Below are 14,260 nucleotides of genomic sequence, written 5' to 3'. Positions count from 1 at the left end.
AATCATACTTCACTTTTGTGTTCCATGAAAAGAAAGTGATTCATAACTTCGTACAGCCTCGTCAGTGTTTTCCTTTAACTGGAAATAAGCCACACCGCACAGCATTGCAGCACCGCCCACGTCACTATTATGTTATGATGTTATCTGTCTAGTAATGACACCCGTCTAGCTGCTCACCAGTTAGCTCACAGACAAGAATCTGGGGATCACTGAAAGGTGTTTATGAGGGTTAAGGGAAAAAAATAAACTCACTTGTTTTATTTGAAGATAGGAAAAGTTTTGGGGGTGATATTGATTATAGATTTCACTGTTTTCGCTTATTGTCAGTTCAAGAGGATATACCATGTACATGTAGCAGTGGTTCCAAACATTTGTTGCTTCTGAGCTGATAAAACGAAGCAATTTCTACTTGCAGCACTAAAGAGTGTTTTTTTCTGTTGTTTGTTTGAATCATTTAAATAAAAGGTGAAATTATGAGACTGTCCTCCCGTGAAAAACAACTCAATATGTCGTAATGTTAGGTTCCCAAAAGCAACAAACGAGTTATTGTTACGTTTGAGTGACAGAGGCCATTTAGTGGCTGTAATGATTATGACCTGGACAAATTTCTTCATCCCGTCTACGATTATCCACAATTATCTTTTTTCTTTTTTTCAAAAAGAAAATATCAGAAGAAAGACTGGAAAAAAATGTGCAGCAAAATATAGTTTTTCTACTTTTCTGTCATATCGCGACCCCTCAGATTTATCTTGCGACCCCTTGTTGGGGCTCCGACCACCAGGATGAAAACCACTGATGTACAGAATATTACTAGCCACTATCATTGTATATATTTAAAGTTAGAGTATGGTTATAGTTTCAAGTTTTAGTTGAGCTTCTTAGTGATTTAATGTTTTTATATATTGAAATCCAAGCAGATATTTTCACAAACTCACCACCAGAGGCTCATCCTCAGTGGGTCAAAGGGGTTTATTTCCTTATAGCCCGTGACATTTTATTATTATGTTAATTAATACAGTAGATGACCATATGTAGGCTGTTTTCTCACGCAGGTAGTCGACTATGGGTACAATAACATAGGAGGACAGGCAGGAAGCGGCGTGGGCAGCCTCCCTGTGTCACCGCCTGCGTCAGACCAGACGCCAGGAGGGAGTTTTCCACTGACGAAAAACGCTGCGCTTCTCGGCAGTCTGCTACAGACAAGGGAAGCGCTTCAGCTGGTACGGAGCCCCGTACGGCAGAGACACACACAGACAATAGCACCCGAGGATAAACGCTGTATTCGTTCGTGCCATTTGGATTACTATACTGTTATCCCACCGGCTGTTTATCCAACGCTATTTTGTCCCTAATGGTGATCGGATACTTGAATTGGTGGTGAGTACAACAAATAGAATCGGGGAGTTCGCTGTCGGGTTATTGAACACCGTAATTTACGTAACCTCCGCTGAGGAGGGAAGCCAAATAGTTTGAATGTTCTTTCCCTTATGTCGGAGACATTTAAACACACAGGCTGTGTGAGAGGGGTAAAAAAAAAAAAATTGCAGTTACAGATGAATATTTGCGGTGTCGGCTTCTCTTAAAACACACTTTACATACAGTCGTGTTCGCTTAACTTGACGCTTTAAAATGATTGTAAATATTGATACGGTTGGCTGCCTGCTAGAGTTTAGAGTAATTGGCTTCATATCTGTTTTTACGCACAGGTGATCACAATTTGATAACAGGCACGAGACGTAAAGAATAATTTGTTGATTTAGGCGAGATTCCAACAATCCGCTTCATTCACTTATTGATTAATATATTGATGACTCAGATTTTTTACAGACTTCCACAGCAGCTCAGATCAGATAGCTTATGTTTGCGCTTCACATTTCAGTGTGTCCCTGCTGTCTTTTTTCATTGAACCGAACAGGTTGGCTTTGTGTATTCAGCCCGTGTGGAGTTGTTCCCGTTCACCTCAGCGGTGCTGGTGCGCCTCTTGTAACTAGAGCGACTCCTGAAGGCACTACATCTGAACACACAGCTGACGGGGGCTGCTGTCATTAGAATTAGCATTAATCATGAGGAATGATCGGGTCAACAGGGAAAGAGCACCGCGCTCGGCCTCACGGCTTTGCATGTATATAGCCGCTGCGAGATTTAATGATTGATTTGTAGCCATTCATTTGTGCTGATATCATTATTTTATGCCGCTGTGCGCCAAGTCTGGATACGGAATGTTGAGCGCCTTCATTGTTTGACAAACAGTTTAATGTTTCCATAACAGCATATGAACATTTGTCCCATGTGTCATAGACAATTAATATGATGGCGAAAGTTTGTGCTGATGTGATTTCTATAAAAGGCACGAGTGTGTCACAGCTGCTTGCTTTTTTTAAATTATTATTATTATGATCATACAGCAGGCTACTGATCAGAAGCTGCCCTTATTGTTTCACTTATGCCACTAGGATATAATCTGAGGCTTGTTTTATAGAGCCAGGCTGTATCTGTTTTTGATAGAGCAATGTAATCGTCTCTAGCGCGACCTCACCCGGATCATTTTTGGAATCATGTTTTCTGGAATTAGGCTACAGAGAGCTGAATGATCCTTTGTTTACAGAGAGGTTATATATCACTTGGTGCTGTGCATTTCTTGTGCTGTGTGTTTCTTAGAAATGATCAGTCATGTCAAATGCCTCTTTATCTCCACTTATATAATGTCATATTCCATTTTAGCTCACATTTCACACCCTGAGCTCCCTGTGATGATTAATAATAATAATAGTTTTGTTGCTCTTTGATGAAACCTAACTTGAATGTCAAAGCAATAAGAGCTCTGTGCAATATTTGGAGGAATTCCAACCCTGACAAACACCGTCCATGCCTCCTGACACCCTCGTCTCCATCATACTGTACTCAGCTAACCTTGTGGTGCCTGCAGCTGTCAGACACAGCATTGATAATCTGGATGGCCACTTCCTGTGCACTGCAGTGTATGTTTCACAAGCTCAGGAAGCTCACACACACTTTTAGTATCTGTCTCCCCAGCTGGGAGAGGCAGCAGCGACAGTGCTGGGTTCAGACAAGGTTGTCTGTGCCTGCTTCATTTTGGTCACGCAGGATGGCCCCCATGCTTTTGTGCCTGGAGACGTGAGGAGGAGGAGGAGGAGGAGGAGGGGGTGGGGGTGTGCAGGGAGTCTGCTGAAGGTCTCCCACACAGCAGTGGAGAGCTCCCATCTGCTTTGTCCTCGCCCAGCATTCCATACAGCAAGTGTCCCAGACTGGAGCACGACCCCTGAACCCATAACCACCTCCTCCCTTCCTCCCCCCTCACACACACACACACACACTCAAACACAAAGCTGCATGTTTGGTGCTAGCAGGCTGTTCTGCAAAGGAATTTTTTTTTGTTTGTTTGTTTATGCACTGCACAGCTCCTGATCTGTGAAAATCTGTCAGAAAAGGAGAAAATCACAGCCCCATATTTTTACTTCTTTTATCTCTCATTCTTTAATAATTAGTGCAACTAAAAAGAAAAGCAGCCAATTATCAACATTTCTGTTTTTAAGCCCTCTTTTTGGTTTACACTATGTGTAGCCTAACCCAAACCAGTAAGAGTGCACACACTGACTCGTGCAGCTGATTCAAGTTTGGCCTGCATAACAGATTGATGACAGCTGAGTGCATGTGAGCTCCACGTGCAAGCTAATACCCTGTCAGGTGTGGCTGTGGAAAGGTAGCGTTTGCTCTCTCTGCTGCCCCATGGGAGGAGGACTTTCCAGTGGTTAGCAGTAGAAAACACATCTGGGTTAGATAGAGCCTGTGTTCTTCTCCCACTATTACAGTGAGAGTGGCGCTGCCAGAATGGAATTCCTGTGGCTTGGAGACATGACATTATTTATTTGTTTTGTACGATCCTCCCTCTTTCTTCCCACTACCTCTCCTTTTTGGAATCAGTGTGTGCACGGGTCAAGGCAGAGGAACAGAATGTTTCTGTGGCACAGTCACAGCGAGCTCTGGGCTTCCAGTGAGAACAACAGGCTCATAGAGCAGAAAACAGGAGCTCTCCCCACATTGTTCCAGCAGGTGGAGCGCTTCTGAGTAACAGCTGAGTTAAGAAACGAGCCAGTGTTTCCCCAGCTGTGCAGGAGCTGGAATCCAGCCCGCCGTCACCTCGATGGCTCTGATCAATTACCCCCGTCTTCTCAGTGACAGAGCTGGAAGTGAGAGAGGTGCGGTACCTTGAAGCCTGGAGGGACGGCCTGCCCAGACACGTTTCCACACACGCAGGAAGACTCCCGGGCTCATCATTATCACATTTTATGAGCACTCAACTCAGTCAGTCAGTCATTCAGACACTGCACAGGGTTGTCAGTGTGCCATGTAAATGCTCTCGGCTGGCTAAGATTAGTGTGTCTTGTTGCTCCCACCCACACCGTTATCGGCTGCAAAGGGGACGGACAGGCAGTGCGAGGGGGCAAAGTCAACTGTGACTTGTCCTGTTGGGGCAGACAGGGCAGTTTGAACAGGCTCCTGGATGACGTGTCTACATTTGCATGGATGGATATGCACATTTTTTCCTTTAGGTTTGTTTAGATTTTCTTGATGTATAAGTGCTTGTGGTTTTCCTAGTTTTTGTACTCCTGATCATGTCTCCTAGAAACCAAATGACTTTTGTTAACTCTTCCTGACATTTTGGGAAAACTAGAAGTGAATGTAGGAATTGTTTCACCTTAAAAATCCGCTTTTTAACAGTCACCTAAAGTGAAGAATTAAAGCAATGTTATAGAATTTAGTATTTTTATTGTTAAATGTTCTTAAAGAGTGATTGAATTTAACTTTTTTTATTTTACTTCCTGTCCTTATAATTTAAGATACCTTAGGAAGGACTTGAGCTGTCTGCAGATACAATAGAAATTAATTGGGATTCTGAAGATACATTAACAGCCTGTAGCTGCATGTATTAAGATAATCTTATTCGACTGACATAGTTATGCATCTGACTTGAGCTGTGTAGTGCTTCTGGTGACAAATCTCCTCGCTGGAGATTTATCTTCCCAACTCTGTGACAACTGGCTGGGGAGCACCTCAGCGGATGCGTCCTTTATCTGCCTGCCTGTGTGCGGTTGATGGAATGACAGTGATGCATAATTTAGTGTGCGTTGAAAACATGCTGTGCTCCCTCTCTGGCTCGGCTGTCCGATCACATCCATTCTCCATTTAGAGCAGACATTCACAGGCACTGCTTTCTTGAGGAGCCGGCTCTGAATTCTTCTCTTTTATCTTTTTTTTCCCCCCCTCTCCACCCTTTTTTGCAAATGAGTCATTGCACGATTGCTGTCTTTTTACCCCCAGTCCCTTGTTCCATCCGCTCTTCCAGCTCTCTTGGCTGTGGGTGCAGCGGCTGAGCAGGCTGAGAAGCTCCAGATTGACTACAAGCCGTCCCCTTGCCAGGATTAACCTCTCGCCATTGTTTCTGCCCGTTGAACAGGATTAACAAATCAATGTGTCAGGTAGACTGCAGTCAAGAGACAATGACCCAGTTCTGACACCACTGCCCCCCCCCCCCCCCACCCCCCACTCTCTCCCTCTCCTCCCCCTTCTGCCTCACTGCAGCTTTTAATTAAAAAGACTTTGCTTAGCTGGCGCTATGCACTCCCTTGAGGATGCCTCACAGCTTTGTTTTCATTTTTTTTACAGGGAATTGGGGGTGGGAGTGATGGCAAAAAAATGTAAGGTGAACCCATGTGCGCTCCTCTTGCTCTTCTCTTGCACACAGATACATATGCTGAGGTGTGGCATTAAAAAACACATATGTTGTTTGGTGAGTGCAGCTCACAAGCAACAGATGCTGCACCCAGGTGTTCCTAAATTGTTTCAAGGCTAATCGCATGATGTGATGATATTAGTAGCTGTGAGAGGCATTTGGAGATTATTTCCTGCTCAAGTGAGTTGATGAAAGGGAACCAAGTGAATGCTTTTCTTGTCGCTGAAGCGCAGAGGTGGTCACAGTGTGGAGGAAGATTATTTGTTTGTTGCAGAGACAATGCGAGCCAGCTTGACCTATTGCAAGGTGATTCATTCATCATATGTGCACGAGGGACAGCAATATCTTGACTGCAGCAATAGCCCTCTATACAGCTGCAAAGCTGCCCCCACCGCCTATACAAATGTGTCAGCCTCCTGCCCTTGACTCTGACTTCTTCTGTATCCTTGTCAAATGGAGGACTGGTTTTACATAATTGCTCCCTGTTGCATGCTGAAAATGACCTGTGCCTTGCATATCAGCTTTTTTGTTTTTTGTTCACTCCGCCCCTAGAGTGCTGACACTTGCGTAACATCTTGATAAGACAAAACATGCATGCAGGATACACATGGAGTTAAAGTTCCACTAAAAGTCATTGGAGGATCTCCGGGCATGACGTATCCTGCCTTTGGCACACTTAGCTGTCTGCAAAGGTATAATGGTGACAGTTAAGCCTTTTGGCAGGACAGCTTGGTGTTTGTGCGCCTTAGCCATGTTCTGTGTAATAATGGACATGGTTAAATTTAACTTGCTATGTGATGAAAATGTAAAGATCCCTATACTCCACAGTTATCAAAAATCTGTAAAGCGAAAAGAAACAGTGCAAAAAATGACCATTGACAGATTTTACAGTTACTCATAAACATTTTTTTTCCAAAATTATAGGTATAACCAAGTAAATGTTTAAACAAACAAAGCTAAAAATAACTATACATAACATGCTCAAGCTGCAGCAGCTGTAAGTGATTTGGCTGCGATTCTGAAGACAGTAAACAGTTTGCTGGTGAAATGATCTCTTTATGGCTAAAGTAAAAGCCTTCTTGCCCATTCCACATCATTGTAGGGAGTGTCTGTGCTGGAGCTGAGCCCAGTCATGTCTTCCTTCTCCCCTCACTTCCTTCCTCCCTCCACCCCTTCTTCGTCCGTCCTTGTTTAAGTTAGCAGGAGCTCGGCCCCAGACTGTGACGATGACCTGTCTTGTCTAGCAGTCATCATCGCCTCGCACTTCCCAGAAGTTGTGAAGATGACTGTCTGTTGTTTGTCATAGCTACGTGACGCATTCACGTTCCATGACCGTAAAATACACCAGCAGTAAACATTTCCTCTTATCGCAACATGTTAATTTTTCATGTCAGTGGTTTCTGTTCTTTTTCCCTGGAACAAGCTGAGAAGACAGGAGGTGGAATTGGCGAGTATTATTCATTGATTTAAAATAAGATTTAAAGACATCAGGCAAGCTTGTACACGGAAGAAGTTTCACAGATAATAGGCAATGTTTTTAAAGATTAGAGAGTAAATGGCATTCCCTCTTCTCAAGGCCTTTAACTGGTGATCATCTTTTTCGCTTGTCTCTTTCTCCCTGCCTGTCTCTCTCAAAGGATTGATTGTTTTTATCACTGAAGCAGCAGCCCTTCTCGCTGGAGCTCTGAAAGAATGCATTCAGGAGTTGCATAACAAAACATCTCGACTATGCGTAGCCATACATATTTACTATGAGGGCCATGTATGCATATTAAACAGGACAAGTGGCAAATTGCCCCGGCTTTGGCCCTGCGTGTTTTGATTGCGAAGGCTGCCTAAAAGGAATGATTGAAATTAAATGTCTCTGTGTAGATGATTTGGTCACCTCCCTGCTCGGTCCTTTCTCTAATCAATGCATTTGCTGAGCTGATGGGATTTGGAAGAGGGTGAAGGGTCCAGTAATTGTTGACTTATGCGAATGGGCCTGATTGATTGTTTCCTGTGCCATGGCTAACTCCCTCTCTCAGCTGAGTACTGCACGAGATTGGCTGCATACGGTCTCACATGGCCAAGCACAGGACTCGCTTGTATCAATAACCCTGTGAAAAACTTGTGTGAATAGCTTCCATGCTACATAATGATCCTGTGTTCTTATTAAATTCTGTACATTAGCAAAACAAAACCTGAGTTCTTTAGTGATCAAAGCTGTTGAAACAAGTGTGAATAATTTGCTAATAACCCCTCCCTCTGCTCCTTCCTGCAGATTGTTCACACTAACGCCATGAGTGGGCTTCTCAAGAGGAAGTTTGAGGAGGTGGATGAGGACCCATGCTACTCCTCGCCCTCCTCCCTCTCCTCTGCCTGCTCAGGCTGGGACTCGGAGGGGGAGAGCTGCTACTCGGACACCCTGGATTCCACTCCCAGCAACCCCAGCTCCCCAGCGACAAATTTCAATAGTGAGTGTCCTCTTCCAGCCATGATAAATCATACAGAGCCGATGCTACATGCTTCTTAATGTGTTCTTTCGCCTTGTCTTTGCTGCTCCGTGGAGGCTCTGATAACAAACCCATAAAAATGGGGTAGAGGTTAAGGAATTTAGGCAGCTGGCAACCCATGAAACACTTGACAGAAATGATTTCAGACTTCTGCAATGAATACTCCTTTTGATTTCATGCCCTAAAGCGGCAAAATGGCTAATCGCATTATGCAGTGGCTGCTCACCTTGGCTCCATCTCCACCTTCTTCCCAGAGCCTTGCAGACAGACAGAGCCTCACCTTTCCTGGAGATATGTGGGTCGAGCAGCTTTAGGGTGTTTCTGTCTGGACCTGGTGGGTCCGTCTGCTGGCCTTTAGGGGACGGAGAGGGATTGTAGGGGAGAAGGGCAAAAAGTTGTGAGGTTTCCAGGATGGTGGGGCTGGGAGCCAGGAAGAGAAGCATGGCAGGTTGCCAAAGCTGGGAACACACAGAGCCTTGTCTGAAGCCCGGGCATGCACCCAGCACAGGTGCTGAAAGAGGCTGGGTGAGGGATACAAAAAGAGGGGGGTAGGACAATCAAGGAAAGAAGGCATGCAGACACATCTAGAAGAGCAGATTGTGTGGACTATAATCCGGTGTTTATGTTGGACAGAAAGTTGTTTGCCATTGTGAAGTGAAGGGGGGAAAAACAGCCAGCAAAGCTATCCCATTTATAGACAGCGGAGAAGGTGTCATTTGTCTCTTGCAGGTGTCATAAGCTTGACTGGATTTGATGGATGTGAGGCTGAAACTGGCAGTTTGTTTCATCTGTATTACCCCCTGGCAGATTACACGACATATTAAAGTTATTGTCTGCCTGTAGAGGGAGAAAAGGTTGCTTTTCTTCCTCTGAGTTTCAATTTATCATACCAAGTACACAAATTTTACTTATTTTACCTTTTGACTCTTGTGATTTCGGTGAGTAGTTGTTCAGAGCTTGTCACAAGAAAGCTCAGCAGCTGAGAAAATGGGAATCCACAAGGAGTTTCCCTACCACATAATAAAGGTAATGCCCAACACATGTGGGGTATTCTCATCCTTTTCATTGGCCCTGGCAGCTTAAGCTGAGGAAAAAGTGACTTGTCTTAAAGCGAGGCTCAAAAGTCTTGCTGAATATTCTTTGGATTAGGATGTTGAATTTATAATAAATCTTGAATAATTGTTGGGCTTGTTCCCACATATGGTTCTACTTTGATTCCCATATGGTTTTATTGTATTTGTCTGGGTATAGAAAGATGGCTCGTTGCTCTGGACCCTGAATGGTTTTAACAGAGAAAGGACCTTTGACTCCTGTCAGTTACTGGGCCATCTGTGGGTATTGTCAGCTAGCAGGGTGGGCAGTTTTTATTCCTGTCCTGAGAGTTACACTGACCCCACCCCTTCCTCTTCCTCCTTATTCAATAGAAGAATTATGAAAGTCTCTTCTACTTGGACAAGATGTATTCTAAACTGAAAACCTCTTCTCCCTCCACAGCAACATCCATCCTCAAGAAATCAAAGAGAGCACGACGGGGCAACGTTACCTTTGACCAGGTGACAGTGTTCTTCTTTCCTCGGTGCCAGGGCTTCACTAGTGTTCCCAGTCGAGGAGGATGCACTCTGGGTATGATGCAGCGCCACAGCGCGCTCCGCACATACACACTCGCTGAGTTTGCTGTGGAGCAGCGGCTCCTACGCCGGGAAAAATTCCTCAACAGGCTCAGGGAAGAGAAACTGGAGGCTCTCAAACTGAAGGTGAGCAAGTTTGCACAAAAGTGTGATAAGGATAAGGATGTAATATGTAAAATTCCAGGCATTCTGATACACAAATCCTATGCAACACTTACATATTTAATGCATTTTTCTCTCCAGCTGACTAAGAATGGAACCCAGGAGAGCGAGGAGGCAGAGCAGCTGACGGTGGACGACATCCCTGAGCAGGACATCGACATCAGTGGAGCCAACCTCGACGAAGGCTCTTTCCTCCAGCCTTACCCGTCTAAGCGCCGCTACGCACTGCTGAAAGCAGCCGGTGTGAAGAAGATCGACAAAGAGGAGAAGAGGCAGCTGCACGAGCTGAGGATCTCCAGGGAGAACTGCGGTTGTGACTGCCAGGGCTTCTGCGAGCCAGAGACCTGTAGCTGCAGCCTGGCTGGCATCAAATGTCAGGTAAGAGCTGAAAACCCCCTTCATGCTCAGTTGGATTCAGAGGTTCTGATAAAAAGAGAACCAAATCACAATACAGTTGGGGGCTTCTGTTATATGTATTTGACAAGTGATTTAACTCCCTCTATCTGCTTCTTGTAGATGGACCATTCCTCTTTCCCATGTGGCTGTACCAAGGACGGCTGCGGGAACACAGAAGGTCGCATTGAGTTCAACTCCACCAGGGTACAAACGCATTACATCCACACTATCATGAAGCTGGAGCTGGAGAAGAGGCTGGAGGAGCAGTCTAGCACAGAGGAGGAGGAAGAGAACACGAGCGAGGCCACCCCATCGCAGACTACCCCTCACGGGCCCCTTGGTTTACCCATTCAGGCCGAGCACCCCTCCATACCCGCAGTGCCCTCCTTCCCCTTTAGCTCGGAGCTAGCGGCAGCTGGAGAGAACAGCTGCAGTAGCGATATGACAGACTTATCAGACTCTTCAGGTCAGAGTGAGTACTCCGAGGCAGGCGAGAGCCCGTGTGAGCATCGCACCCAGCTGGATGTCGACGAGAAAGGCCTTAGCCGCATCCTCAGTTTCAGCGACACAGAGAACTGCTCAAGAAGTAGCAGGGACGGTGGGGATAAGAACAGTAAAGATACTTGCTGCCCAGATCAACGGCAAGAGCAACAGCAGCCATCTACGGAGGCATTTAGTAGCTTTAGCATGGTGGATTTTGCTGACGAGAATGACAATATAGACGTTGCACTGTTGGACTCTGAAGAGGATCACACAGACAATCGAGCAACAGCCATCTCAGAACTTTTGGATGAGAACGCCAACCAGGGAAACGCCCTATTCCATAGCAGTAGTGTGCCACACACACCTTCCCCCACCATCGATCGCTCAGCAAGCTATAGCATGGACCTGAGCCTCTCTTCAGAGTCAGACCTGGAGTTCTTTGACGGTTTCCCCTGCTTGGGGCCCAGCTCGCTCTACAACTCCCTCAAGGAGTACGAACACATGGACAACTTTTTTCAGTTTCAGCTGCCTAGTTACCCCAGCCTCCCTCCGGCTAGTGACCCCGGGACCTGCCTCCTGGAGTCACTGATTGGCCTTTCAGAATCCGTCCCAGAACCCCCTGCCACATTTACAGACAATCAGCTGTTGGAGGAAGCCATGAAATTGTCTGTGATGGAGTCTGTGAAAGTTTGACAAAACGTGAAAATTTGTGGACAGTGCAAGAAAAAAACAGGGGTTTTTCGGGGGGACTGTACATGCACATAAGATGTCAATGTCAACATGTTTGGTTTTTGGAGGAAGCTGTGATTTCCCTCTTGCCTAATAAATGTTAAAATTCCAGACTTGCCTTCAAAACGTTAGCAAAGCAGTTTGGGAGTATTGCTGTGTGAGATGGCAGCTAGTGTTAAAAGTGAAAAGATACAAAATAATGATCAAATTGACCAGGCCCACATAAACCAATGATGGCTCTCAATTCCTAAGAAAGCTCTTTTAACCAAACCAAGATCACCAACCATATGCTAAACAGGAATCAACCTTAATGAGGCCAGGTTGGGAATCTCAACACAGCTGAATGTGCACCTCAGGGATTTTTTTCTAGCTTTCTAGCTTTTGGAGGCAATGTGTGGTGACCATTGCTGTGATGGGCATGGTTTTGCCTTCATATGAAAGTCAAATCACAACATAGTCCTGTTCATATCCTCCCTTTGGGCCCAGATGACTTGAGTAGGTGGGGTCCTCCTTGTGTTGAATCCTGAAGCTAGTGGACTCTTTCTCCTCAAGATCTTTCCTAAGGGTCTTATATGGTACAAAAAAAAATCCCTCTAAAAGCTCCTCGATCAGCACTTTATCTGTGAAAATAGTTATATATGAATAGGCATTGTTTTGGTTGTATGGGGTCGATTCAACAGTTCAACGCTAAATTATGGAGTTTCATATTTATGAGCGGGGTAACTAGAAATAATGCTCATACCATTAAAAGCTGTAGCTGTATTGTCTTTATTACTTTTGTTTTAAATTATTTCCTTTATGATTTTATTTTATTTATTTCAGATTAAGCCTACTTTCACTCAAGAAGCACTGTGGTTTGATATTTTCACCTGAAAGTGCAATCTTCCTTCCTTTTTTCCATATCACGTTTTGGCATTGTTATGGGAAATAGGACCACAAGTCCATCGGAAAGTATTTAATATCTATTCTCTTATACAGTACATTTAACATTTTTTTTTGTAACTTATTATGTCATTATTTCATTAGTTATTTAATTTAAGACATTTTGGCAATAAAATGGGCTGTTGTGAAGTTTACTGGATGTGCCTGCTTATCAGGGGAGCCATGCCTGCCAATGGTGTGTGCACAGTGCTTCCATTTAAGCTTTGGGACTGAAAACTGTGGAATCTCCCTAATCACTGAAACTAAATTATGGGTCTATTGTATCGCTGCCTATAATGTAACCATAGAAAATTACACTAATATTTTGTAACTAATTTATGTAGGTTGACAAAAGAATTCTAATCACTGACAAATTGAATATTTTATTAATAAAATGAAATGAGTAATTTTCAATCTGGGACAACCTTTGTAATATATGAATTATAGAGAAATGTATACTTATGAAGGTTATCGCTCTCTAGCATTCTGAAGTATTTTTCATAGGCAGTCTTATGGTTAGATATCTTAGCAAAATGCCACTAAAAAGTAAATTGCAAAGATCAATTTGATTGTACTCTGAATTTTCTGGAAGTCTGTGACTTGGGTTACATTATGTTATAAATTCAACATGTTAAAGGTTTTTGTGGATAAAAACTGCATATATTATACAATTTTTATCGCACACACAAAGCCTGAAAATTGAAGAGTTGCCTCATTAATTACAGAACAAAACCTTTCAAAGGTGATTCTGCTGTCACCAGTGTGAACAGTTGAGGGACACTAGAGAGCTGATGTACATATCTCACCCTTTCTACAGCTGTGTCAACAGCCTTTCTGGACCCTTTAGAAATTATGCATGCAGGTCCTGTTTGTTAAAACTTGTTCTGATTAATTGTATACTTTGAAAAGTGCAGAGTGCACATTGGAAATGTATTATTCGCTTTTTGCCTTTTTGATTACTTTGAAATCCATCCGATATATGTTCTTATGCCACGAAGAGGGCACTGAATTTTGCAAGCAAACATTTGTTTCTCTTGTATAAAACATCAATTCTCATGAAGAAATGGCAACAGTGAGTGTTTATCAATGTAATGTATTACAGTACAGCTTTTTTTTATTATTTTCAAAGAACGTGTCTTACTTTTTGCCTTTTGTGTTGTACATATTTCTGCTTGAATGGTCCTGCAGAGCAAACAAAGCTGCTTTATTTTTTACATATTCACACTTTAACCTGCTGTTCAAAAACAGTTTCTTTCATCTAAGCCATTTTGACAGCCTGTCCCTCCAAATAATAATAAAAAAAAACATTTTCTAAATTCTTGACTCTGTTATTTTTCATTTGTTGATATGTCAGAGTGAACTTCGACTTACTTTATGCTACATAATAAACCTGTCAACTGATTCAGAGGCAGAAGATAAATAAATATGCCCACAGTGTTGCTTTCTGTCAGTTCAAGTATATTTTATGTAGTCTTAGCTACCTAACACAAAACTGTTTCAAATGTTTTATGTTCTAAACTACAAAAAACTATATTAAAACAAAATGTACAGTTCACATTCACCTTAGGTTAAACGAAAGAACCGTCTTTTTGCCTTTTTTGTGTGTGTTAACCACTGGAATTCATCTGCGGTTTCTGGTCTCCATGGCTAAGAGAAAAACACCGACTTTACGTGATGTCATGCTGTCGTCTCCT

At 43.6% G+C, this 14,260-nt stretch overlaps 1 protein-coding gene across 1 annotated transcript; it reads left to right on the top strand.

Moving 5' to 3' along the window:
* Positions 1-1,166: 1,166 nt before the first annotated feature.
* csrnp1b (cysteine-serine-rich nuclear protein 1b) lies at positions 1,167-13,882 on the top strand. Its single transcript, XM_067578342.1, has 5 exons — positions 1,167-1,377; positions 8,016-8,208; positions 9,742-10,001; positions 10,119-10,415; positions 10,554-13,882. Exons 2-5 carry the CDS (start codon positions 8,034-8,036, stop codon positions 11,607-11,609), a joined length of 1,788 nt encoding a protein of 595 aa, XP_067434443.1. The 5' UTR covers positions 1,167-1,377; positions 8,016-8,033; the 3' UTR covers positions 11,610-13,882.
* The last annotated feature ends 378 nt before the right edge of the window (positions 13,883-14,260 follow it).

Source organism: Thunnus thynnus, chromosome 21 (assembly GCF_963924715.1).
Source record: "Thunnus thynnus chromosome 21, fThuThy2.1, whole genome shotgun sequence".
NCBI lineage: Eukaryota > Metazoa > Chordata > Actinopteri > Scombriformes > Scombridae > Thunnus > Thunnus thynnus.
This window is presented reverse-complemented; position numbering and strand designations above follow the sequence as displayed.

Bases quoted from the DNA above. Each gene is read 5' to 3' on its own strand.
- csrnp1b (XM_067578342.1), top strand. From the start codon at position 8,034: ATGAGTGGGCTTCTCAAGAGGAAGTTTGAGGAGGTGGATGAGGACCCA. The intron at 10,002-10,118 runs GTGAGCAAGTTT...TTTTCTCTCCAG, and splicing joins TGGAGGCTCTCAAACTGAAG to CTGACTAAGAATGGAACCCA. The intron at 10,416-10,553 runs GTAAGAGCTGAA...TGCTTCTTGTAG, and splicing joins TGGCTGGCATCAAATGTCAG to ATGGACCATTCCTCTTTCCC.